General features: G+C 50.0%; 1 protein-coding gene across 8 annotated transcripts; it reads left to right on the top strand.

Annotated features, from left to right (window-relative positions):
• The first annotated feature begins 234 nt into the window (after positions 1–234).
• On the top strand, positions 235–26,677 carry ATG16L2 (autophagy related 16 like 2). 8 transcript variants are annotated; one of them, XM_019811872.3, is made up of 19 exons: positions 235–599; positions 12,093–12,212; positions 14,384–14,483; positions 15,343–15,445; positions 19,219–19,292; positions 19,573–19,824; positions 19,962–20,027; positions 20,360–20,473; positions 21,798–21,860; positions 22,444–22,552; positions 22,898–23,003; positions 23,657–23,727; positions 24,006–24,077; positions 24,192–24,312; positions 24,619–24,724; positions 25,383–25,532; positions 25,769–25,816; positions 25,932–26,033; positions 26,405–26,677. In XM_019811872.3, exons 2-19 carry the CDS (start codon positions 12,107–12,109, stop codon positions 26,490–26,492), a joined length of 1,851 nt encoding a protein of 616 aa, XP_019667431.1. In that variant the 5' UTR covers positions 235–599; positions 12,093–12,106; the 3' UTR covers positions 26,493–26,677. The 8 variants fall into 8 exon arrangements, with proteins under 8 accessions (XP_019667431.1, XP_044894711.1, XP_019667434.1 ...); XM_003992764.5 differs by lacking the exon at positions 235–599 and adding an exon at positions 12,301–12,537 and having other exon boundaries at positions 11,929–12,212; XM_006936987.4 differs by lacking the exon at positions 235–599 and adding an exon at positions 12,298–12,537 and having other exon boundaries at positions 11,929–12,212.
• Positions 26,678–27,214: the final 537 nt, after the last annotated feature.

Here is a 27,214-nt window from a genome sequence, read left to right as displayed (position 1 = left end):
TGTAAAACAAACAAACCCAAAAAACTGTTGTGAAATGATAAATAGAATATATGATAGAAAACTAAAATAAATGTCACTACGCTAAAAACAAAACAACACAAAAACCTGTTGTGAGGATCAAACTAAGAGGCGATGAAGAGGGCTGTATGTTACAAACCATAAGAAAAAGTACAACACAAAAAGACATGACCCTTACGCTACTATACATTTTACAGTTATCTTCGCTAAGGCGCCCCCACGTGTTGATCCAGGGACGCTCGGTTAGCGCAGGCGCTCTCCGGTGTTTACAGAGGCCGCGAGGTCTCTCATTTGCGCGTGCGCTTCACGCCAGGGGCCGCCCAATGGGTCTCAGGCTGCTCGCAGTTAGACGCTGCTTCCAAGTCCCTTAGCGGTTGTGGCCGCTCAGTCACCAAGGCTCCCTGATACCCCCATCGGCTCCACTTCGGTTGAGGCATTCACTACAGCCCCCGAGCGACAGAGATCTGAGGAGTGGCAGGAAGAGACCCGGTGGAGTTGCTATCCTCCTTCATTCCCGGAGATTCCTGCATCTCGGCCCCCGCTCCACTAAAACGCGGGTGCCCCTTCTGGCTTCCCTCACGGTAAACATGGCGGCCGCGGTGAAGTGGACTGCAGTGGCCCATGCACTGCCTTATGGGAGCCTTAGTTCAATGCCTAGATCCTTTCTGGAGTTGGAACGCTTTAAAAACTACACTTCCCGGAAGCCAAAGAGCCAGAGTCGCCGAAGACGACCCGGGGCAGGTTGGGAGATGGAGTTTGGGGACCGTAGTGAGTTTGTTTGAGCAGGGAAATCCGCAGGGGAGCAGGGGAGCCCAGTGCTCTGCGCCTGGGCTTGTGGGATGGATATGCCTCAGTTACACAGCAGCTATTATAGGAAACTTGCGCAGTTAGGGTTGAGTTTTAGAAAGAATACTACTCACTACTGTCTGGACCTCGCACAGGGCTTCCACCCCCCCACATCACTCCTTGGACACTGCACTCAACACGGGTCACCCTGACCTGGGACTCCCAGGTCTTTTACTGCTGTTCAGTTAGCTTTATGTGATGATGAAAATCTTCTGTATCTGGACTGCCCAATACCTAGTCACTAGTCATGGCTGCCAAACACTCGACATGTGGCTAAGTGCCACATGGAATAAAAATTTTTATTTAATTAACTTAATGTCTAAAATAAGTTTAACGTAATTAATCACTTTTAAAAAATTAATCTCTGCACTCATCATGGGGCTCAAACTCATGATTCTGAGATCAAGAATTGGATGGTCTACCGACTGAGCCAGCTAGGCATCCCTGTAATTAAACACTTTATATTAAATTTTTTTAAATTGTTTTTTAATGTTTATTTTTTTATTTTATTTATTTTATTTTACTTTTTTTTTCAACGTTTATTTATTTTTGGGACAGAGAGAGACAGAGCATGAACGGGGGAGGGGCAGAGAGAGAGGGAGACACAGAATTGGAAACAGGCTCCAGGCTCCGAGCCATCAGCCCAGAGCCTGACGCGGGGCTCGAACTCCCAGATCGCGAGATCGTGACCTGGCTGAAGTCGGACGCTTAACCGACTGCGCCACCCAGGCGCCCCTGTTTATTTATTTTTGAGAGAGAGAACACAAGCAGGGAAGGGGCAGAGAGAGAAGACACAGAATCAGAAGCAGTCTCCAGGCTCTGAGCTGTCAACTCAAGTACTAGAACTCACTCATGTTCTGCAAGATCATGACCTGAGCCACCCAGGTGCCCCAAGGCACCCCTACTTTAAATTAAAATTTAAGCTACCTGTGGCTAGTGGCTATTGTACTGGAGAGTAAGTAGCACAGTGAACTACACCTCTTAGCGGCATTCAACACCAATAATCACCTTCCTGCTATGTGAGACTTACATTTTGGTTTTCTTCCTGTCTACTCACTATGTCTTTGCATATTCCTCTTCCATTGTTTGACCCTTGAAAACCTAAACATTAGTTTGGACTGTAAAAATCTGCCCTATTTATCAGTCCGGAATAACACACAGATAAAGCCAGCTGCAAAATTAACAGGAGACACTATTTTCCCCAAGGACATACTGCAGCTATAAAATGCCACAACAACCCTCTGCTTTGAGTGACTAGTTCTTTTTTTACTCACTGAGCAACTTCATTTTTTTTTTTTTTTTAAATCACAGACTATCAAAAACTTTGCTGTTTGAAATCATATAAGAGTGAAACTTTTGCCTGGAGTATATAACTCACTATGTAGACAAGATTCACAAACCAGATGCAGAAATTCAGATAAGGAATTTCTGAACATAATATTTCACATCTTAAATTTTTTTTTATTTTTTATTTTAGAAAGAGAGAGAGAGAGAGAGAGCGCATTCGAGCCGGGGAGAGAGGCAGAGGGAAAGAGAAAATGTTAAGCTCTTAAGCAGGCTCCACGCTCAGTGCAGCAGATCATGACCTGAGTCAAGAGTCAGATGCTCAACTGACTGAGCCACCCAGGTGCCCCTTCACATCATTGTTGTTTTTTTTTTTAATGTTTATTTATTTTTGAGAGACAGAATGGAAGCCGGGTAGGGGCAGAAAGAGGAGGACAGAGGATCCAAAGCAGACTCCATGCTGACAGCAGAGAGCCCAGTGCTGGGCATGAACCCACGAACCGTGACGTCATGACTTGAGCCTAGGTTGCATGCTTAACTGACTGAACCCCCCAGGAGTCCCCACATTTTTTTTTAACTTAACTGTTTCTAAGGAAACAGGCCCCTGGCTCCACTTACCAGTCCAAACCTGATGTTGGCTCCTTTACACATAGCTCTGTTTTGCTTTGAACCATCAAAATACTGCTTCATTTAAATTTCACCTAATTCTACCTCTCTCTCAAGTCCTATAATGACTCTATCTTTTGTGTTTGGTGGGACACCCCATGGTTCCTTTGACATGTTGTGTTTCTCATATCATGGGTCAATAATCTGACTTTGTTGGACTGTGAGTCTGTCCCCAGTGGTCTTTGGCTGATTGGGCTAGGACACCCAGATTTACTGGTGTCCTCCAGGTTATGTCACATGTCCTCTCTTTACATACTCTTTGGATGACCTCATTCACTTCCATCCATATGTTGATGACCCACCAACCTCCAGCTCAGGCCTTTGTCCTACCTCTGGGACCTCTGCTTCTGGTAGACTCACAGGTTCTTTAAACTCAGTGTGTTCAAAACTGAACTTTTTTTTTTTTTTTGAAACCACCCCTCACTGCTGTGTTCAAGTAAGAACTAGGCACTGAATACCTCTGACCATGAGGTGGGGACACTCCTCACCTGGGTCAGGTACCTCTTTACCCACTGTCCTCAAAACTGCATCACACTGAATCAGCTGCATTTCACATAGGTCAGCATCCTAAAACCTTAGAAAGTTGGGAAGAATGGAGGGAGATGCAGGTAGAAACCAGGCCTAAATTACTCTGCCCCTTGTCCTTGGCCCTTCAATAAGAGTGGGGCATCATTTGCAACTACATGGATGGAACTGGAGGGTATTATGCTAAGTGAAATTAGAGAAAGACAGAAATCATATGACTTCACTCATATGAGGACTTTAAGAGACAAAACAGATGAACATAAGGGAAGGGAAACAAAAATAATATAAAAACAGGGAAGGGGACAAGACAGAAGAGACTCATAAATACGGAGAACAAACTGAGGGTTACTGGAGGGGTTGTGGGAGGGGGGATGGGATAAATGGGTAAGGGGCACTAAGGAATCTGCTCCTGAAATCATTGTTGCACTATATGCTAACTAATTTGGATGTAAATTTTAAAAAATTAAAAATAAAATTAAAAAAATAAAAAATAAAAATGCCCCCCCCCAAAAAGAGTGGGCCATCAATGAGGAGGCTGCAGAGGAGATCCCAATTGTCTCCTCCTCCTCCTCCTCCTCCCTTATGGTCCCCTCTCTTGACGCCTTTCCAGTTGGTGCCTCCCCACCACCCCCTTCCAGTCCCTAGTCCCTCCTAGTGCCTTGGGATTTTCACAGTCACTTGCCTTCATTGAGCCTGATGGCATTCTCCCTGGGCCAGCTCTGCAGAGGGGCGAGAGAGATGTAGGCTGTCTGCTGCTGGGAAAGCTGGCGCTTCTCAGGAGTACTGTGAGAGGAAGCATCCTCTAGGGTGGTGCCTGGTTTGCTTGTGACCACATCTGCAGCCAAACACTTCAATATCTTGAAGATTTAACTTCCTTGTGAAGGACCCTCTTGCCACTTCATCCCACTCCGCTTCTGCCATATCTACCAAAGAAATTTGTATTCCTCTCATTCACATAACTTTGACCTGACTTCTTATAAAATAAAAGAGGTCATTTTTCCCTTTGCTGTCCATTTCCAAGCATTGTTCACATTAGCCCATACTGAATGACACCCAATCACAACCCTGGAAGTATGATCACTTTTGAACCTGGTCCCTTAACCTTGGGTAGAATACCGAAATTATACCATCATGCCCCAAAGGATCATTGCAGTATTGCAGTATTTTGCAGTATTTTGAAGTAGCCTTCTAAATACTTAACTTTAAGCAAAATCCCTTGGCTGTACTTTTAAGGTTTTTAAAAATATGTGTATAGTCACTAACTTAAAAAACAACAACAAAAATCCAAACAGCATACTTGAAGAATGTAATACTCAAACTCTCAGTGCTTCTTTATGGTTTGTTTCTTTTTTGTTTTTAATGTTTTTATTTATTTTTGAGAGAGAGAGAGAGCTTGAGTGGGGGAGAGGCAGAGAGAGACGGAGACAGGATCTGAAGCTAACTTCTGTGCTGTCAGCACAGAGCCCAATATGGGGCTCAAACTCAGGAGCCGTGAGATTGTGACCTGAGCTGAAGTTGGATGCTTAACTAACTGAGTCACCCAGGTGCCCCTCTTTATCATAAAAAAAAAGTTTAATTATTTATTTTTAAAGTTAATTTATTGATTTTGAGAGGGGTCAGGGGCAGAGAGAAAGAATCCCAAGCAGGCTCTGATCTGTCAGCACAGAGCCCAATGCGGGAGGGAGGGGGGTTGATCTCACAAACCATGAGATCATGACCTGAGCGGAGACCAAGAGTCTGACACTTAACCAACTGAGCCACCCAAGTACCCTATATCTTTATTTTTATGTGTATAAATCATAATGTAATATAATCAATTTGGAATTTACTTTTTTTGTATATGATGTGAAGTAAGGAATCTAACTACATATTTTTCTCTAACTGGATAACAAATTGTCCTTACATAAATTATTGAATAGATCCCTCTTTCCACTTATTTGAAATGCCACCTTCATCATATATTAAATTCCTACATGGAAGGATCTATTTCTGGTCTCTATTCTATTATTAATCTTGCCTATTTCTGAACCAACACTACACCATTTCCATTATAATAGTCTTACTTTATTCTTAAAATATTTTTTTCTTAGGTATTCTTTTTTGAGATGAGTTTCAGAGGCAACGTGTTAAGTTCTATAAAAAAGGAGGGGCACCTGCGTGGTTCAGTCGGCTCGGTTAAGTGTCCATCTTCAGCTCAGGTCATGATCCCATAGTTCGTGGGTTCGAGCCCCGTGTCGGGCTCTGTGCTGACAGCTCAGAGCCTGGAGCCTGCTTCAGATTCTGTGTCTCCTCTCTCCCCCTTCCTCCTTGTGCTCTCTCTGTCTCTCAAAAATGAATAAATATTAACAAAATTAAAAAAGATACACTATTGGGATTTTAATTGGAATAAGTAATTCATAATTTGTGTAAATTATATATGTATATTTTAATGTTTATTCATTTTTGAGAGAGAGAGAAAGAGAGCGAGTATTAGTGGGGGAGGTTCAGGGAGAGAGGGAGACACAGAATCCAAAGTGGGCTCCAGGCTCTGAGCTGTTAGCACACAGCCCAATGTGGGGCTTGAACTCACGAACTATGAGATCATGACCTGAGTCGAAGTCAGGTGCTTAACCGGCTTAACCACCCAGGCACCCCTGCAAATTATATTTTTAGTTTTAGTCTTCTCAACACCAAATATTTAATGTATTTTCTTTCATTCAAGTATTCTTTTAGATCCTTCAGTTAATTTCATTGATCACTTAAGATACATTAAATATATAACTGATACAAACATTCAAATTAAATTTGGTGTTCATTTGCAGCTTGTAAATTTTTTCTTGAGTGTATTCCTATGTATGTTAGTTTTTTAGCGGTTGTGAATGACTTCATTTTTAGTACATTTTCTAATTTGATGTTACCGGACTATATAATTACTGAATAGATATATTCTAAATATTACTTATAGAAACTTTCCTACAGGTTCACTAACATAGTTAAAAAGAGATCTATGTACAAGGCTGTACAGTGTAACACCGTAGAAGCAAATAATGGGAAGTAGCCTAAATGTTTATCCATATGGGACTGATTAAATAAATTATAGCACATTCATATAATGAGATGCTTTGTAGTCTTAAAAGGAATGTAGTAGATCTATATGTTTTGATATTTTTGTGTTTTTATATGTTCATATATGCATAAACATTTCTGAAAAATACACACCGAGAAGAATGGTGATTCTTCTAGAGAAGAAGACTGGGAAATTGGTGTGTGTCAACAACAATGATGTATTCACACCCATTTTTCTCTTCCAGGGAACATGGGAGACTACATTTCCCAACCTTACTGGTAGATGTGATCTTACCAATGAGAGTGTAGGCAGAAGAATGTGGCACTTCAGGTCCAAGGCAATTAAGTGTCAGTGTGATAACTTTCCATCCCACCCCCACCCCTTCACCTGTGGCCCCCAGCTAAGCAGTTGGGATCAAAGAATTTTGAGATGATGGAGATGTTGGATAGAAGCAGCTTGAATCTGAGTCACTGCGTCACTACTAGAGGAGAATAACATATCAATATGGTCTACTCCACACTAGGATGTGAGTGAGAAATAAACCTTTTTGTGCTAAGCCACTGAGATTTGAAGGTTTATTTGGTACCACATGTAATGAATTAAAGATTGCCAGAGATTTTTCGACACTCCTTTCATTGAAAGCTGGGATCTATGTCTCCTGTCCTTGAATCCAGGCTGGACTGTGACTGCTTTAGAACTCAGAGCAAGTGATGCTGTGCTACTTCCTGGGCTCAAGCCATAGAAGACTAGCAGCTGGCTGCCTGCTGAAATGCTTGTTTGGGCATGCTTCCTCTCTGAATCTAGCCCCCATGTTCTGAGGGACCTAATGGAGGGGCCATATGTAGGTACTCTGGTTTTCACCTCTATTCAGCCTCCCAGCCAACAGCCAGCAACTCCTGCTAGCCAAACAAGTGAGCCATAGTTAGCAACTAGTCCTGCTGAGTCTTCAGATGACTCCAGTCCTGGTTGTGACTACAACCACATGGGACTCAAAGCAAGAATCACCCAGCCAAGCTCAGCCAACACACAGAATCATGAGAGCTATTAAGAAATAGTTGTATTAAGTAGCGGGGCACCTGGGTGACTCAGTTGGTTAAGTGTCTGACTTTGGCTTCGGTCATGATCTCCCAGTTCTTGGGTTCAAGCCCCACGTAGGGCTCTGTGCTGACAATTCAGAGCCTGGAGCCCGCTTCAGATTCTGTGTCTCCCTCTCTCTGCTCCTCCCCTGGCTTGTGCTCTCTGTCTTTCAAAAATAAATAAATGTTAAAAAAGTTTTAAAGAAATAGTTGTATTAAGTAATAGAGAAAAGATCACAGAACAGCCTGTCCTATCCTAACCAATATGATGGTGTGGGGCAAAAAGGCTCATTCGTATAATATTTAAATTTTTGGCTATATGCATGTGATTTATTTTTCAATTAGATAAAACTATAATTTTGAGGGGCGCCTGGGTGTCTCAGTCGGTTAAGCAGCCGACTTCGGCTCAGGTCATGATCTCGCGGTCTGATCTCGCGGTCCGTGAGTCCGAGCCCCGCGTCAGGCTCTGTGCTGACAGCTCGAAGCCTGGAGCCTGTTTCGGATTCTGTGTCTCCCTCTCTCTCTGACCCTCCCCCACTCATGCTCTGTCTCTCTCTGTCTCAAAAATAAATAAACGTTAAAAAAAAAATTAAAAAAAAATAAAAAAACTATAATTTTGAATTCAAAACTTGTAGGCCTTGGGCCATTAAAACTTTTTTTTTTTTTAATATTTTGATGCAACGGCCATAAATACTTATTGATCACCTCCTGAACTGTTGCCAGGTGCTGTTCTAGGTCTGAAGACAGAGCCGGGATCAAAGCTGACTTGGTCCTGGCTCTCCTGAAGTTTATAGCCTGGCTGGAAATACAGATCAAAACCAACACAAACACAGGAACAAGAACCTCTCTGGAGCCATAAGGGCTCTGAAAGGAAGAACAATTAGTTGATGTTGTAGATGCTGATGGGAATAGAGGCTATTTCAGATTGGATGAACAGGGAAGATCTTCCGAAAAAAGGGGTTGTGCCAGCTCTTAAAAGTTCTGAAGGAAGAGGCTCCTGGGTGGCTCAGTCAGTTGAGTGTCCGACTCCTGATTTCAGCTTAGGTCATGATCTCACAGTTTGTGGGTTTAAGCCCTACGTCAGGCCCTGTGCTGGCAGCATGGGGCCTGCTTGGGATTCTCTCTCTCCCTTTCTCTCTGCCCCTCCCCCACTCTCTCTAAAAAAGAAAAAAAAAAAAAATTAAATAAAGGTTCTGAAGGAAGAGCACCAGGAATAGAGAATATCCAGGGTAAAGGTACCAACATAGGAATGAGTTAGATAGTTATTTCAGTGTTGTGAATAAGGCTTTGTTCACAGGGTAAAAAGAGGTAAGGTCAGAGATGAGAGCAGGAGCCAGAGCAAACAGGGCATTGAAGGCCATGATAAAGGTTTTGAGATTTGCTTTCAATATGCTGGAATATACTGGAACATCCTTTGAAGGTTTTTTTTGTTTTTGTTTTTTTGGTTTTTTTGGAGGGTTTTAAGTAAGAGTAACATGAGCTGATTTAGGTTTTTAAGTAATCACTTTGGCTGCTAGGAGACACCTAACCCAGGTGTAAGTTTCAAACTACAGTTGACCCATGAACAACATGGGGGTTAGGTGCACCAACCTAACCCCTGAACAGTAAAAATCCACATGTAACTTTTGACTCCCCTAAAACCTAACTACTAATAGCCTACTGTTGACCAGAAGCCTTACTAATAACATAAACAGTTGATTAACACATAGTTTATATTTGTATTATATACTGTATTTTATTTTGTAAAATTTATTTATTTATTTTGAGAGAGAGACAGTGCAAGCAGGGAGGAGGCAGAGAGAGAGAGAGGGAGAGAGAGAATCCCAAACAGGGTCCCCGCTGCCAGTGCAGAGTCAGATGCAGGGCTTGAACACACGACACTGTGAGATCATGACCTGAGCCAAAACCAAAAGTTGGACGCCTAACCGACTGAGCCATCCAGGCACCCCTGTATACTGTATTTTAACGATACAGTAAGCTAGAGAAAAAGTGTTATTAAGAAAATCATAAGGAAGAGAAAATACATTTACAGTGATGTGCAGCCACAAGCAGATAGTTAAGGAAGGATTCTTGAAATGTTTTCAGTGCAAAAAGGTGCGTTTATTATAGCACGGGGACAGGACCTATGAGCAGAAAGAGCTGCACTTGTGTTTGTGAGGAGTGACTGATTAAATAGTTTTTAGTTAGTGGGGGTTAGGGATAGTGTAAGTCTGTAAGGAATTTGGAAACAAGGCTTCCAGGACTTTGAGGAGCCAGCAGTGGCTAAGATAAGGTTATGTGCCGCTGTCTACTGAAACATTAGTCTTGAGACCCTTCAGATGTATACTTGTGGGCCATATGCTTGTTAGGTAATTGCTGATGTATATCTTGGGAGGTATTTATGGCTATAAGAGGAAAAGTAACTCTAACACTAACAAGAGCAAAGCTATATTGGTAAAATATAGGTAAAAGGAAGTCCTTGAGGGAGCTGTAGGAGTGTTACAATCTGTATGCCTCAGGAGTTCTGCCTGGAGACTATGAGTAACAGAGCTACAACAAGGCCTGGCCTTTGTTTCTTTTTCTCCCATCATACGGTACTGTATTTATTGAAAAAAAAATCCGTGTATCAGTGGACCTGTGGAGTTCAAACCCAAGTTGCTCAAAGGCCAACTACATATTCTCAAGTGCATTAAGACTCTGAATATGATATAGTCACTTTTTATATATATTGGTCACCAAATCATATTTTTATTACATAAAGATAAATGAAACAGCATATTAAATGTGAAAAATGTTTTGTCATATACTATGAATGTTCTTTAAGATTTTACGTGAATTTTATAACACAATCTTTCATATTCTAAAGATAGAAGATAGATATTTTTAGCCAAAATCAATCACTTCTTTATCAGACTATTCAAAAATGACAAATTATTTTAAATTTCCTAGGAGTGTTTTGTGAATCAAAAAGGGTTAGGACCCCCTCACCCCAAAATGACTCTTCACCTGAGAGAAATAGCATCTCTGCGCCTTACAGCCAAGCAGAGCCCTGTTAACACATCCTTCAATGCACACAGCCCCAGTTCCCTCTGATGGTGTCAGACTGCCTGAGAGTCAGACAGGTGAATTCCTAAAAGGAATTCATCACTGTCACCAACTGGCTCTAGCTTTCCATGGTACCATGCCCTTTTCCTGTGTATGCCTTCTGGTGAATGCTACTACCCGCACCCAGCCCTTCAACAGACAGGCTAGGTTAGGACTAGGGCTGAGGTCAGAAAGGCCTTAACTCAATGAAGGGGCAGGAAAGTTTTCCTAGAGGAGATGACCCATGAGTAGGAGCCTAAAGGGGAACGTGTTCCAAAGGAACTTGTGCAAAGGAAATGAGGGTCAGAGGCAATGACATGTGGGTGACTGAATTCATTTCACAGTAATTTCAAAGCACAGTAGGGTACATTGTCCTGGGGTGTCATTGGCATCTACTGCTTTCCAAGTCCTGTGACCCATCCCCATGGGCATCTCAAAAGACCTATCACCTCCAGGGCCTGTGTGGCTCCCCAACATTGCCCAGTTTCTCTCCATCTCCTGGGGAATGGACTGGTCTGCATTTATTCATTGAGAGCAGGGCCTGCTGGGGCCTTACAGTGTACCCAGGGGTGAGGCTGGGTCCAGTGAATCCCTCCTTTCATTCTTCACACCAGATATGTCTGCAGAACTCTGGACAGGGATCTTGCTGGAGACAGGTTTGTTGTTGTTGTTGTTGTTGTTGTTGTTGTTGTTGTTTTTAAGTTTATTTATTTATTTTGAGAGAGAGCATGCCTGTGCAAGCAGGGGAGGGGCAGAGAGAGAGAGAGAGAGAGCGAGAGAAAGAGAATATCAAGCAGGCTCTGCACTGTCAGGCTGTCAGTCCTACGTGGGGTTTGAGCTCAAGAACCATGAGACATGACCTGAGCCAGATCAAGAGTAGGATGCTCAACCGACTGAGCCACCAGGGCGACTGACAGTTTTATCACAGTTCCCTACAACCCATGATTCACTGTCAAGTGTACCTGCAAGAGACGTTGCTACTCTTCCAGAGGTCGCCCCTGGAGCGAACTGTTGAGCCCTGAGGCAGGACATTGGGCTGCTGGCCAGGTTAGCCACCCACTCCTGTGCAACCTCAAGTCAGATGCTTTTCCCTTCTGGGCGAGGGATTTGCCAGATGAAATCAGCTGCATCCTTTCACTCTCAGGGACCTTAATTTTTTCGGGGCGAAGAATTGAGCCCCTAAGCCTTGCTCTCCACAAGGGTTTTTCTGCCTCCTGTCCTTCCACGAGTTTCTGTCCCTTGGGACTTTTTATATCATGGAACCTCTGTACTTGTTCTTCCCTCTGCCTGGAATCCTTTTCGCTCTTCTGGCCAACACCTATTTCAGCCCTCAGTCCTAACTCAAATGCGGTCATTTCCCAGAGAGCATTGCCTCTTCCCTTCAGTCCCTTCCTCCTCTGTGCTGCAACTCGCCGTCAAGCTGTGTGCGCCTCACGTCCGTGTCGCCTCTCCTCACAGATCTTGAGCACCTCGAGGGCAGGGTTCGGGTATGAGGGGTCTCTAGTTCAGAGGGCAGCTTGTCCAGGCGGGCCGTGGGCGATCTTCCGTTACTTCTGAACTCGGTCCAGGCGCGGAGGGGTTAATGAACCGGCCCGGGAGTGTGCCCACAGGCCTGGGGGAAGCCGCCGAGAGCCCGCGACTTCCATCACCGCATATTGCCGCGGACAGCAATGGGAGCCCCGACGTAGGTGAGGATTTTTGGTGCGGTCCGGGTGGTGTAGACCCTGGCGGGGGGCGGCTTCCCCCCATATTAGCGTTGCTTTCTCCCCCCAGCAGACGCTCTTAGTACAATCCGGGGATTCCCCGCCGCTGCCGCCCCCTGACGTCACGGAGTCCCCCGAGGCCCCGCCCCGGTTTCGCCTCCTTCCGCGGGAGGTGCGCGCGGTGCAGTCGCGGGAGCTGCCATGGAGGGGCCCGGCGCCCCCGGTGTCCCCTGGAAACGCCACATAGTGCGGCAGCTTCGGCAGCGGGACCGCACGCAAAAGGCACTCTTCCTGGAACTGGTGCCTGCCTGTGAGTGCGCCACGGGGGGCTTGGAAGATGGCAGTGGAGGGGATGGGGCTCCGGGCGCGGAGTGTTGTCTGGCTCCTCGGGCTGTCACCCGTGTGCAGCAATGCCTTCTCGCCTCCAAAGCCTTGGCCCTGCCGGACCTTCGGTCCGTTACACCTCTGCCTGGCCAACATTCCGGCGCTTCCCTGTCCAGGTTCTGCTTAGAGCCCCTTCCTGGACGGAGCTCCCTCCTGGTGCTCCTGCCCTTCTCTCTCCTCAGGGGGCGGCCTCTCCCCAGGCTGGGCTTCCTGGGCATGGCTTCGTTAGCGAGTGTGGGTGTTTTAGGGTCTCTATGCTTCTTCCCTTTCCCGTGCGGTCCCCAGGGTACAACCCAAGTCAATTCATTTGGTCCCTGTGGCCCAGTGAAAGAATTCCAGAGTAGCTGGAGATTCTAAACTCTGAATCTCTTAGGGAGGAAGCTCAGAGTCCCAGGCTTTGCCACTGACAAGTGATCCTGGCTCAGGTTTTTGGAGCACTTCTGTGCTTGGGCAACTGAAGCCTCTAGAGAGAACTGGCTGCTGGTGAACCCAAGAAGTCATACTCTCACAAGTGTTTCTGGGGCGCTGGTCAGGAGTGGGTATGGCAGTTCAAGCCAGGATGAGCAGGTGTACAGTTGTGTGAGTGCCTCTGGTCATTCAAGATTGTAGGTCTGGGGTGGAAAGTCCAACCAGTATTCCTCCAGCTCCATCACTGGTCCTAATTTTAGCTGCTTTGCTTAACTATCTCCACCCCCCCCCCCCCCCCCCGCCCCAAACTGAATTTGCTGCTTTTGTCCTGGGTGATTTCCTTGCAGCCTTCTAGGCTGCTGGTCCTCTCCCTTTGGGACGTGAGGCCAGCCTCACTTCTCCACTGCTCTGGTGGACAATGGAACCATCCAACTTGAGGGAAGAGCCTCCTCTCCCTCCCCATCCCCCAGCTGCAATTTGTGTGACTCTGGAGGGCTGAGATCAGACAGTGAAGCTCTAGTCTTCTTTGTGGTCTTGGGTGGGTTATATCCTTAAACCACCAATTTCTCACCCATAAATTAGGCAAACAGCATCTTTAGAGTTGCTGGGAAGTCAGTGCAGTGCCCTGGGGACTGGGTTGGGGTTTTGTGTGAGAACTAGGCCAGTGACCTAAGTTAAAGGTGACAGGCAGGGGACTGGGTGAAGGAAATTTGCTGAGGAGCTAAACCTGGGATTACCACCCCCACCCTACCCTGAAACTGGTGAGAAAGAGGAAGTGAGTGTGGTGGGGGTAGAGGGAGACATTCCAGGGTCTGTAGCAAAAACTACCAAACTGGAGGAGGTCTGCTACATAATTGTTCAAGGACTTTCTCTTCTGGCCTGGAGGAAACTTACTTACCCCAAATGTGGGAAAGACAGGACTGTTTTTTAGTGTACAAAGTAAGAGGCTCTGGAGGGGAAGTAATTTACCAAAGGCCACTAGCAGGTGGAGCTTGGTGTGTTTCATCATTCTTTGGGGCAAAGCCTTGCTCTGGGGCAAGACTGAATCAATCTCTGGCCCCTTCCTTCCCTCAGGACCCTGAGTGGGCAGTGAGGCCAGCCATATACTTCCCCAGTGGTGGTTGTCTTTCTCTGTCCTCAGGAGAGTAGGTTTCCTGGGAGGGCCTGTGGGCAGATGCTGTAAGGAGGGTCTGCGAGGGCTGAAGGTCTGGTAGAGCTACACAGACACCCCTCAGGCAAAGGGCAGCGCCCAGACTGTCAGCAGCTCCCTCGTTCTGCATCTTTGGGTATGCAGACTCCAGGTATGCCTGGAGTCTGTTGCAAGTGTCTGTCTCTGTCCCAGGTTCACCCTCTTGCACCCCTAGATAACCATCTCCTAGAGAAGGCTGAATTGTTGGCCCGGATCTCAGAGAAGCTGCAGCCAGAGCCAAACGATGCCACTCCTGCTATGCACCAGGGCCCCTGGTGAGTGTATGTGTATACCTGGTTATGATGAGCTGCCTGTCCCTGGGTCCTGCCCCCACTGCCTGTCCTGGGTTCATTCTCTCTCTGGCACCTCATTGGTCCTTAACTGCTACCCAGGGGAGGGAGGAAGTGGACTCTTGAGGCTTCTTCCAAGCCAGCTGCTTAGAATGGCCTTTCTCCACCACCCTGCTCAATCCAGCTCCGCATTTGTCTCATCTCTTCCCTTTCCATGCCCACACTCCTGCCTTTTCTCCTCTTCTCTTTTTGTCTTCTTACCCTTACCTGATGCAGACAGAAAGGGTCTTTGCTACATATTCCAAAGAGAGAGTAGGGTCTTGCTACATATTCCAAAGGGGGAATGAAGATGAGAACCAGGAATGGGCTGGGCCTCAGAGTTTGGAGGTGCTTTAAAAAAACTTTTTTTAAAAAAATATTTATTTACTCTTGAGGGAGAGAGACAGAGTGTGAACAGGGGAGGGGCAGAGAAAGAGGGAGACACAGAATCCGAAGCAGGCTCCAGGCTTCGAGCTGTCAGCACAGAGCCTGATGCAGGGCTCGAACTCACGAATCACAAGATCATGAGCTGAGCTGAAGTTGTATGCTTACCTGACAGAGCCACCCAGGTGCCCCATGGGAGGTGCTTCTTGAGGAGGGTCCTGGCTAGGTAACCCAAGGCCTGGGGAAATCCCAGAGCAGAGGAGTCATGGGTAGTTCGTTTTTGGAGACTTGCTCTTTCTTCTGCTGGCTTTCTGGCTTCCACCCTCTGCAGGTGAAAGTTCATGGCTTTGGTTTCAGGCTTTTTGTGTGCATCCTGTGGGTGAATGGAGGGACAATGAATGCCACTCTTACTGGTTGACAGGGAGGAGGAATTGGAGCCCGATTCAGACCAAGTCCCTTCACCAACCACTCTGAGGATGAAGTGGCAAGAGGAGGAGGAGGGGCTCCGGCTGGTCTGTGGTGAGGTAGGCTGGGCAGGGGTCTGAGAGAGAATGGGGTGGATCCACAATCCAGGACTTTGGGTGGTCCAAGGGGTCCAGCAAACGAGGGACATTCCCCAACTCTGGTGCCAGAGTGCTCTCTAGTTTGGTTCTGGCAGCCCAGTTTGGGTCTTCAACAGCAGCTAGAGGATGTGAGGTAGAGCTCAGAGAGGAGTATGAGGTGTGCAAGGCCAGACGACCTCTGTTCCCCCTTCCAGACCGTCCTGCCTGCTCTGTTCACAGCTTGCCTCACCAACCCCAGGGTCTAGCACCTGCTGATGCACAGCACGAGTTTGCAGACCAAATGAGTAAGGTGGTCCACCTCCACATGGCAGGGTGTGCTACCTCCACCTGACACTGCTGCCCCCACCCTATGGTGTCTCTTGTCTTCTGTTTCACCACACCATCCAGGTTTCCTCTCATTTCTGTAGCAGTTACTTCTAAGCTTCCTTCTTTGTCTCCTTCCCTCCTCCCTACAGATGTGGGTGTTCCTTGGAGGTAGGGTGGGTTCACTGACTCCTGTGGCCTCAAAGACTTTCTGTTTGATTATTCCCAGACTTGTCTCTAGCCTGGCCTTCTCTCATGAGCTCCACAGTCTTTGTTCAGCTGGTCTTTGGACATCACATCTAAAATTAGACTCACCATATCCCCCATAATATATGGCCAGCAGCACATTGAGAGGTGACTCCTGCAGGCATTGGGCTAAAACATTATTTCAGCTATTCCTTTACAACTTTAGAGCAGGAAACTGAGGCTTAGAGAAGTGGAGTCAGGATTTGAACACCCTTCCACATGAATCCACCTTGTCTGATCCCCATCCATTCTTTCAACAAAGATTTATTGACAATAGTTATATTGTCACAGGCACAGGATAAGAACAAGACCCGGCCCCATGGAGCTTCCAGTCCATTGGAGGAAACTGATAGGCCATAAACACATGCCCAGTTACAGCATGCCACATTACTTGCCCAACTAGTGTGGGAATGGAGCTAGGAACCCAGTGAGAGCCTCTCCCTCAGAGCCCCTGTTGTAGTTGCAACTTGACATTTGTGGCACTTTCTGGGCTGTGAGATCCCCAAGGCCTGGGATGCCTGTGGTTTGCTTCCACTGGTCCCTGCGGTCTGTCTCCACAGTCCATGCTAATGAATATTTGTGAACTAAATGATGGATGAGGTAGCGCCCCCTCCCCAACTGGCAGTCACTGGGCTGCAAACTCAGGGGGGACCTCTGGTCTCTCCCAGCCCTCCATCCTCAGCTAGTCACCAGCTCATTGATCCTACCTTCAAATCCACCAAGTCTCTGTTGGCTTGGCCCAAGTACCCTCATCCTTTCCTGGATGATCTCTCCCTTGGCACGCCCATCCATTCTCTGCACAGCACACAGAGTGATATATTTAATAATAAAAAGATCTCCCTTAAAAAAAGACAATACACACAAACATGCTCGTTGTAAACATTTCAAGAAAACAGAAGCCCATAGAGTAAAGAAGTGAAACCCCCTTCACTATCTCTCCCATTGTCAGTTTGGTATATATCCTCTAGAACCCTTTAGCCTGCCTTCCCAGTGGAGTTCTCTAGCCCCCTGTTGCATTTCCTGCCACTCTCCAATCTCTGACCTTATGGTCCCCTTTGTCTGGGACACTTTCACAAATGTCTTGCCCTTAGCACTCTCTCCCTGGCACTTCCTCAGAGTCACACCAGTGTGTGTTCCCACTGGATATGCCAGGGGATGGGGAGCGGCTTTTTCTGTAATTCTTAGTACTGTTTCACATATCACAACAAGCATTAATCATTATTTTAACTTTTGGGGGGAAGTAATTATAGATTCATGGGAAGTAGCAAAGACTGGCTACATCTTGTGTAACTATAGTACACACAATGAGGAAGCTGATATTGGTATGAAATGTACGTACATTTCTTTGTCATGTTGTTCCCTATGTGGATTTGTGCAAGATACAGCATAATTTAATGACCACGAAGATCTCCGTCTTGCTATCCTTTTTGGTCACAACTCAACCCTCTCCCCCAACCATCCCTAGCCTGGCAACCACTAATCTGTTTTCCACCTGTATTATTTGGATTTTGAAAAGCATCCCCAAAATATTGAATAACAAAGCATTAATGAAAGTAAAATGACAGGTGAGGAAGCAGAAGTGGAGGTCAGACTGTTCAGTGCTGAAAGGAATTACAAACGTTAGAAATTGGGCCAGCTAGGAAAGTAGGCACATGCAGGACCACTCATTTAGGGAGATGTGTCAGTGCAGGTGAGTGGCACTAACCTTGTTCTTCAGTTCATCCCTCACCAGGCCCATGTGAGAAAGAACACAGGAACAGGTTAGCAACCAGGGCCCCAGCCTCAGTTATTTCCTATGTTCCTCGTGTCACCTAGTAGGAACTGCTTCGCCTGAGGTCCGTCTTTCCCACTGACCCCTCAGCTCTAAAAAGTGGAACTTGAGCTGGGCGCCTGGGTGGCTCAGTTGGTTGAGCATCTGACTTCTGCTCAGGTCATGATCTCATGATTTGTGAGTTTGAGCCCCACATCAGGCTCACTGCTGTCAGCACAGAGCCTACTTTGGAACCTCTGTCTGCCCCTCCCCCACTCATTCTCTCTCTCTCTCTCTCTCTCTCTCTCTCTCTCTCTCTCTCTCTCTCTCAAATAAATATTTAAGGGGCACCTGGGTGGCTCAGTTGGTTAAGCGTCCAACTCTGGCTCAGGTCATGATCTCGCAATTTGTGGGTTTGAGCCCCGCGTTGGGCTCTGTGTTGACAGCTCAGAGCCTGGAGCCTGCTTCAGATTCTGTGTCTCCCTCTCTCTCTGCTTCTGTCTCTCTCTCTCTCAAAAATAAATAAATATTAAAAAAATAAATATTAAAAAAAAAGTGGGACTTGAGCTTTGTCTGTGGCTTTCCAGCTCTTGCTTGAAGTACTGTTTTGAATGAGGCAGGGGTATGGATGAGGTAACCCTCACCCCCACTCTTGGGCTGGGGGCAGCTCCAGCATTCAGTCTGGGCTCCGTGCTCCCAGAGTCTATTCTTGTTCTTGCCTTTGTGCCTCTGCTTAGTGCTCCTTGTTGCTCTCAGGGATTTATGTTGGGTAGGTCAGGGGTTAGAGACGTGGGAAACAGAGCCCACATCCCTGGAACCTTTTCTGTAGATCCGTCCTGTACTTGGGGCATAATGTTACGTGGCCTGGGTTCACCCATCAGCTCTGCCGCTTAGCTGTGTAATTTTGTCAAGATCCTAAACCTCTCTGCGCCAATGTCCTCTTCTGTAATATGGGGAAAGTGGCAGGACCTGGTGTGGTTATGGTGATTAAGAGAGTTAATACATATATAGTACTCAGAACAAGGCATGACACACGTGCCATATAAACGTTTACTATTACCTGAAATATTACTCCTAATATTACCCTGTAAGGTAAGCACTATCATTCCCATTTTACAGGTGAGGAAACAGAGTAGGTTCAGAGAGGTTAAATGACTACCCCGGGGTCACACAGAAAATAAGTGGCACTGTCAGGACTGAAACTCAGGTGAAACTCCAGAGCCTAAAGGCTCTTCCATTGTTCCACAAAAGCAGTAGGGCGTTCCTGTGCAGGATCCTAAACGTATCTGAGCCTCTGCTTTCTTTTCAGTTAGGGGGCGGGTGGGTGGAGTAGCAGCTGTCCCACCAGCCTCCACTGGGGGAGGGGCTGGGGGCACGTTGGGAGCCCTGCAGAGGCGCCCACGCCCACCCAACTGCGGGCCCCGACCACCCCCAGATGGCCTACCAGGTGGTGGAGAAGAGCGCAGCCCTGGGCGCCCTGGAGTCGACGCTGGAGGAGCGGCAGAGCAGGTGAGGCGCCGCCAGGGCGAGGGGGACCCGCCCATTTCTGGGTGGCTCGGGGCCATCTCTGCCCGGGGACAGGGTGACCCTGCGTGTCTCCAGCACGGCCCGAGGGCTTTCCCCACGTATTGGGCTCTGCGGCCCCGAACGGCAGGCCTGAGTGGAAGACGTGATTGGAGACTTGGCTTTGCACCCTGCCTGACCGCGTGACATGGGCAAGTCCGTCCGCCTCTGAGACCCGCTCCCACTGGGCGACGACGGAGAGTCTCTCCCTTACCCCCTCCTCCAGGCTGGCGGCTCTGGAGGCCCGTGTGGCGCAGCTGCAGGAGGCGCGGGCGCAGCAGACCCGGCACCTGGACGCGCAGCGGGCGCTGAACGTAGCGCAGCGGGCGGCGTACGAGGCGCTCCGCGCGCAAGCCGGGCTCCAGGAGGCGGCCCTGCGTAGGCACGAGGAGGAGGCACGTGACCTGCTGGAGTGGCTCGTGCAGCGCAAGGCGCGCGCTGCCGCCGAGCGCAACCTGCGCAATGAGCGCCACGAGAGGTGAGCGCGCCGGGCCCCGCCCCTCGGAGACTGGAGCGTCGTGCTCCTTTGGGGGCGGGCACGGTCCGAGCTTCACTGCCCCGCCTCGTGGCGCGTCAGGGCGGGATCCGGCTCTCGGGACGCTTTTCTCCCCCCAGGGCCAAGCAGGCGCGGATGTCCCTGGAGCTAAAGAAGGCTGCCAAGCGGACAGTGAGCATCAGCGAGTAAGAGTCGGGGTGCGCCAGGTCCTGCCCGCCGAGGGTTTGCAGCCCGTTCTTCCCCGCGTGCTCTAAAGCGCTCTTTTCTTTGACTTCTGCCTGCAATTCTACCCTGTCCCCCACGTGTCCGCAAGAGGCTCCCACCTAGACTGAGCGCACAGATCACGTACAGACTCGTGTGGTCAGAGGAGCCCAACCGCCTGCCCGCCACACGTGTGCCCGCACAGACTGCTCTTCACAGTGTTGGGCGCCAGGGCGGGGCGGGGCGGGGCGGGGCGGTGGGCGGGTCAGGGAGGGGCTGGTCCCTTGGCCTTACTGAGTTTCACCCCCTGTCCCAGGAGTCCAAACACTGTAGGTGATGGGATCAGAGAGATGGCTGAGACTGTGACCCTGACTGCTGAGCCCCTATCCCTGGAGACTGAGGCTGGTGAGAAGTGGAAGAGGCCCTTCAGGTGAGGACTGTTCCAGAGCTCTGAGCCGGGCCCCACTCTGGAGTCTCCTCTAGGGCCTTGGGGCCAGCTCTTGGGCTGAGAGGGGCTTGGGGAGACGCGGCAGTACAGGTCACACCTCCCAGGACAGGTCTGACCTCCAGTGCTTGGAGTCTCTTAGGATCATTGCCGCCTTAGGGACTCCAGCGCCTCTTTCTCTCCTTCTCAGGACTAGAGCTCTGGGGGTGGGGTGTCAGGCTGCTGAAAGGGTGTCACCAGGAGGGAGCCTGTGGGGAAGGCCCAGGACTCAGCTGTCACAGGCATATGTGTAGGCATAGGTGTACAAGCACATGTACTCACATGGACGTGAGAGCACATGTGTGTACACACCTGGGGGAGCATATCGGAGTACGTGTGAACATGTGAGCATGTATAGGTGTGAGCTCACATGGACTGTGTGCTGAAGCCCACAGACTGGGGCTTCAGTCCGTGAGGGCCCCTCCCCTCAGTCTCCCCATTTGTCTCCATTTATCTGTCATTGAAACTGCCTTCCCCCCATCCTTGCTCCATTCCCCAGCCTGAAGGCTTCTCTTTCAGCCCTTCCTTGCAGATCACTGGTGTCCATGCCTGGGGGCAGTGAAAGAACTTTGGGGAGGAGCTTGAAATGCTGGTCCTGAAAGTTCTTGGCAGCCTTTGTGGGCCAAGTCCTCCCAGGACACACCCTCTTCTGGGCATTATTTTTAATGTTTGTTTGTTTTTAATTTTTGAGAGCGAGAGGGCACGAGCAGGGGAGGGGCAAAGAGAGAGAAGGAGCCAGAGGATCAAAAGCAGGCTCTGTGTTGACAGCAGTGAGCCCCTGTGGGGCTCGAACTCACAAACTGTGAGATCATGACCTGAGGCGAAGTCAGATGCTCAACGAAGTGAGCCACCCAGGCGCCCCTCTTGTGGGCACTTTTGAGGTCACTCAGCAAGCTTAGGTTTTACCACCCCCGGTAACTCCAGCCTTGTGGTATCCCAGCCTCAGGGTACCTTCACCCTTTCCCCTGTAGGCCCCAGCTCAGCCTTCCCAGAACTTTTTGTGGGGGGGGGGGGCATTTGGGTGGTGAGGCAGTTCTTACCATCATGGTGGAAACTTTGGGAGACTTCATTGCCACATCCCTCCCTGCCTCCACCTTCCTGGGACTGCTCCAGGTCATCGTATTCTCCTGGTCTCGGAGGAACCAAGTTCTTGTCCCAGGCTTGAGTGGCTGTGAGCCTCAGGGTCCCCAGCAGAGTGCAGGGATGAATGGCTGCTGTCTGCACACTCACTGGCCAGTCCCTTAGCATATCTCTTTCGATTCTACCCCAGGTCTGCCTCCGCCACCTCCTTGACGCTCTCCCGCTGTGTGGATGTGGTGAAGGGGCTTCTGGAGTAAGTGTGTGTGTGTGTGTGTGTGTGTGTGTGTGTGTGTGTGTGTGTGTGAGTGAAGGGGTTGGGCCCCTTAGAGGCCTGTGTCAGGCTTCTGGCGTCTAGGCTTGGTCTGTGTATGTGCCTCAATCTGTCTGTCCATGTGTTGTCCAGCTGTCTGTGTGAGTCTCTGCTGCCTCTCCCTGAGCTCATTCCAGGCCCTGCCTGGCTGTCCTCCACGCTTTGTCCCTCATCCATGGTCCATGGACCAAGATCTGCAGTCTGAGCTTGGATGGGAACTATCACTCAGGAAAAGGCTCAGATGTGTCAGGACTTGTTCTGAGTTCCAGAGCCAAGTGGTAGCAAGGCTAAGACTGAAACCCCAGCCCTGAGGTTCCTCTGCATCCATCAGCTCTACTCTCTGCCCTTCTCATCTCCACACTGACCCCTGGGGTCAGAGACTACGTTGGGAACAAGCTCGCTGCACCTCTGGGCCATGTTTTGCCACCATTCGTGTTTGCTTCCTATTGCTGTTGCCTCAGGAGTATGAGGCTCCCGTGTCAGAAGGCCTTGCCAAATGCCTTCCTGACACCTGCCCCCCACCCAGTTTCAAGAAGAGGAGAGGCCACTCTGTTGGAGGAGCTCCTGAACAGCGATACCAGAGCATCCCTGTGTGCGTGGCCGTCCAGCCTCCTACCCAGGTTCAGGATGTGCTGGTAAGGGAGGAGCTGGGCCACATGCACGGGGTGCTGACATGGAGAGTGTAGGTTCCAGGGGTCATCCAGGGAGGCCAGGGAAGCAAGGCTGGGCACCTCACCAGGAGCACAAGCTTTCTTTCCCCAGCCTGTAGTAGAAGTCTCTCAGCATTTTATAATCGGCATGGACTGGAGAGGGAGAGCAGGAGGCCAGGCAGGGGAGTATGAGGATGTGTAGTGGGAGGCTGCTGCAGGGCTGATGAGACCCGATGTGTGCGTGTGTGCGTGTGAGAGGGACCCTGTGAGCCTGTGCCAAGAGGTACGTATGGTGAGGACCAGGGCCACCACTGTCTCTTTTTCCCATAGAATGCCCACCTCTCCGAGGTCAATGCTGTTTGTTTTGGCCCCAATAGCAGCCTCCTGGCCACTGGAGGGGCTGACCGCTTCATCCATCTCTGGAACGTTGTGGGAGGTGAGGGTTCCTCCCCTGTGGGCCAACCTAGTGCTTTCTCTCCAGACCCCACCCTCAACTTGCTCCTTGGTGGGCAAAGGTCTTGGATCTGTTTGTGTTTCCTCACATGTAACATTCTTAAGAGCAGTGGCCAAATGGCCCCTTGGCAAGAGTTCTGGGCCAAGCCTCCCAGCTCTTGGGGTCCAGGCCTGCAGGATGGGGAGGGCTGAGCTCAGATGGTCCCTATTTGGGGAGGTGGGGGTCCCTTATCCTTAGGTCCTGTAGGGGCCCTGAGGAGCCGGTCCCTGGGGTCCACCAGTGGCCTCCTCTTCTGGTATCACTTGAGCTCTTAGAACTCAGGAGATGAGTGTTGACTGTTTACCCTGTGCTTGTAGAGGCGGGTGTGTTGACGAGTCACAGTTAGCTCCTGGAGACTTCCTAGAGAAAGTCTTGGCCCTGGCTTGCCGTGTGACCTAGTGACAGTCCCTTGTCTGTGGTCCTCTGTAGACCTGCTGTTCCCTGGAGCCCCCTGCTGGTAATTTGGGGGAGGTGCAGTCTCCAGCCCAGGTCCCCAGAGTTTTGTTCTCTAACTTGGGAGAGACTGATCTTCCCAGCTCCTCCTTTTCATGAGGTTAGTGACCCCACTTCACCTGTCCTTTCCCCGGTCCCCCCAGGTCGTCTGGAGGCCAACCAGACCCTTGAAGGAGCTGGTGGCAGCATCACCAGCGTGGACTTTGACCCTTCGGTGAGGGACCTTTGCCTCAGTGGCATGGAATGCTTGTTGTGTGTGCCCCCCTGCCCATCTCCACACTGAGCAGGTGGAGGCTCTGGGACATAAGGGAACATCATGGATGTCCCAGAACCAGTCCTGGCTGCTACACAAATCTTCTCTGGGCCTGGAAGCTACTCTGCCTGCCTGGGTGACCTGGGCTGTGGGAAGCTCTGAGGCTATCTGGCTTGAGGGATTTTGCTTCTGTCAGGGCCCAAGTTCAGGGCCTTTCCCTTCCCCTTCCATCTCTCCAGGGCTCCCAGATATTGGCAGCTACTTACAATCAGGCTGCCCAGCTCTGGAAGGTGGGGGAGGCACAGTCCAAGGTAAGGCGTGACTGAGGAAGCAACCTGGGGTTCAGGGGTCATACGTTGGACCCCGGGGGAGGTGTTATGGAGTCTTGGCCATCCCCTTGATCCATACCTGGGATGTGGGGGCAGGAGACACTGTCTGGACACACAGACAAGGTGACGGCTGCCAAATTCAAGCTAACAAGGCACCAGGCGGTGACTGGGAGCCGAGACCGGACAGTGAAGGAGTGGGACCTCGGCCGCGCCTACTGTGAGGTCCAGCCCTTTCCTCTCCCTCCCTACCTGCTGGCACCCCAGGCCGGGTCAAGAATACTTCAGCCTGTTCTCTGGGAGTGGCTCCAAGATTCACGGGCATTTGGGGTGAAACCTCTCAAGGCCTGTCCTTCTCTATCCCCCATCAGTGCTTTTTTTTCTGCCTGGTTTCTTGGTGATTTCAGGCTTTGGGCTGGGAAGCAGAGGATCTGGGTTCTAATTTGGGGAGGATGCTACCTCTCTGGGGCTTCTGGGCTTCCAACAACCCTTTTCTGAGGCTAGGGCTCTAATCCTTGGTCCCCAGGCTCCAGGACCATCAATGTCCTTTCGTACTGTAATGATGTGGTGTGTGGGGACCATGTAATCATTAGTGGCCACAATGACCAGAAGATCCGGTTCTGGGACAGCAGGTGATGGGCATGGGCTGTGGGTGGTCGAGGCATGGGACAGGCATCTTGTGTTCTCTTTCCTTTCTTTGGACATGGAGCCATGGAGGCTGTGGTGGCCTTTCTGTGCTGGGTTTGGCCCCTTGAAAGCTCCACTGCCCCTGGGGACCTGTGCCACCGTTTTAGTGGCTCTTGGTCCAACTGCTAGACTCTGCCTGGGCCTTGCCAACCAAGCCCCCTTTCCACTTAGTTACCGCTTTTTAATCAAAGAGAACAAAAGTTTTCGTTGTTTTTTAAATCTGAGAGCTCAACACTGGGCTTGGATGGTTTATAAAAGCCAGTGCTGGAGCCAGTGCCAGGCATGCCTGAAGCTCCTCCTTCCTGGTGTATGGTGATTGCCGCGTGAACCCCCTTGCTCTCTTTCACACAATTAAAGGCAACTCTCATGGTTTTCCCTCCAGCACTTATTTTAGTGACCCAGGGGTTTCGAGGCCTCCAGCTTTGAGTCAAAGGCTGCCTAAGATTTTGTTGGAGAGGCTGGCTGCAGTGGGAGAAGGGAGATTAGTCAGTGTCAGCCCTGGCCCCAGTGATATGACAATGGGGCACTTCTGGACTCTGTTAACCTGCAAGGAGTGGCCCGGGTGGGCTGCTTCTCATCCATGCTTTTGTCTTTGCTCCTTAGGGGCCCCTGCTGCACCCAGGTCATCCCTGTGCAGGGTCGGGTCACCTCTCTGAACCTCAGCCATGACCAGTTGCATCTGCTTAGCTGTTCCCGAGATAACACACTCAAGGTCATTGACCTTCGTGTCAGCAATATCCGCCAAGTGTTCAGGTACCTGCCTCGTGCCCACTGACACTGTGGCTTTGGCTGGGGCAGCTGGGTCTCTCAGCCCTTGTTAAGGGTCCTTCTGGACCTGTCAGTGGGGGACCCATCCTGGAGGCCCTTCTGGACCAGGGCCCGCTGAGGTGCCCAAGCCCTTGATGGACAGAGGAAGCTCTTGAAGCTCCTGGCCAAGGGCAGGGATTGGCAGCCACATTCGTTCTGACCCCTATCTTGTCTGTTTTCAGGGCTGATGGCTTCAAGTGCGGTTCTGACTGGACCAAAGCCGTGTTCAGGTATGTCTGTGAGAGTACATGCCTGTGCCAGAGTGTGCCTCGTCTGATCACGTCTGTCGGTGTCTGCGTCATCACCTCTGATCATCTCTTGATTGTTCTGCTGTGGCCACTGCAGTCCAGATAGAAGCTACGCACTGGCAGGTTCCTGGGATGGAGCCCTTTACGTCTGGGATGTGGACACTGGGAAGCTGGAGGGCAGTCTACGGGGACCCCACTGGTGAGCATAGCTACCACCTGCCCAGGGTCAGTGCCATCCTGGCCCCACTGCTGCTAAGCCAGTAACAGGTTCTGACATGTTTGGGACCCTGGAGGCCCTAGTCCTTATCCCACACCTTCCACCCCCCAGAGCCCTTCTTGTTCACAAGGTGCTTTCCCATGTGCACGTGGGTCCATCTTCACCACAGCCCCGTGAGCCCACTTTATAGGTGAGGCAGCAGGCTCAGAGGGAGCCTCAAGCTGCCGGCATCCCATAATGAGGAGCGGAGCCCAGCCTGCAGGCCTGGCTCCTGATGACTCCCTGAAGCCTGCCTCCCGATGCCTCCCTGAAGCCTGCTTCCCCTCTCCTCCCCTCCCCTCTCCTCTCCTCAGCACTGCTGTCAACGCCGTGGCCTGGTGCTACTCTGGGAGCCACGTGGTGAGCGTGGACCAGGCCAGGAAGGTTGTGCTCTGGCACTAGTGCCATGACTCCTGCCTGGGCTGGAGCTCTAGTCTAAAGCCCGAAGCCAGAGGACAGCTTCCCGCTGCTCACAGGGCTCCAGAACCAGTGGGGGTGGGGATAGGGTGGAGGTGGCGGTGGCTTTAGGGCATTTAGTGGTGAATAAGGCCTGGCAGGACCTGGCCTGTCTGTTGAAGAACAAAGTGTGTGTGGTGGTGGGGGGGGGGAGGGTGGGTTAGTTTTGTTTGTTTGTTTGAAATCTCTGACTTCTTTCGCTGACAAAAGTGAAAAAAAAATGCATCTAAACTGGTGTCTGCTTGCCTTTTTGCAGCATTCAGGTAGCAGAGAGATCTTTGGGCTGGTGGCTCCAGGACACCTGTGCTTGGCTCCCTTTCCTCCTCCTGCACAGAGCTGGGGCAGAGCCAGTCTGGCCTCAGTGCTGTTCATGTCTGAGGAGAAGGCATGAAGAAAGGCTCAGAGGCGACAAAGGGCAGTGGCTCTTGAAGCCATGGAAATTTCACCCTTGGTCCAGGCTGGTCCAGAGGCCAAGCCAATACCTTGGGTCCTCCTGCTTCAGGAGGGTAGACTGAGCTGTGGAGGGGCCATGGGAGTTTGAGGAAGGGAGCAGGGGAAGCAGCCCAGAGGGACTCTGGTGGAAAGTGTTCTAATAAACCAGAGAGTGAGGTCAGGTACTTAGTACACCAGGCCTGCCTTTAGATGGGGGCATGTTCTTGCTCCAGAGG

The sequence above is a fragment of the Felis catus genome, chromosome D1 (genome assembly GCF_018350175.1).
Source record: "Felis catus isolate Fca126 chromosome D1, F.catus_Fca126_mat1.0, whole genome shotgun sequence".
Classification (NCBI taxonomy): domain Eukaryota; kingdom Metazoa; phylum Chordata; class Mammalia; order Carnivora; family Felidae; genus Felis; species Felis catus.
The sequence above is the reverse complement of the archived record's forward strand: the minus strand, read 5'-3'. Positions and strand labels throughout refer to the sequence as shown.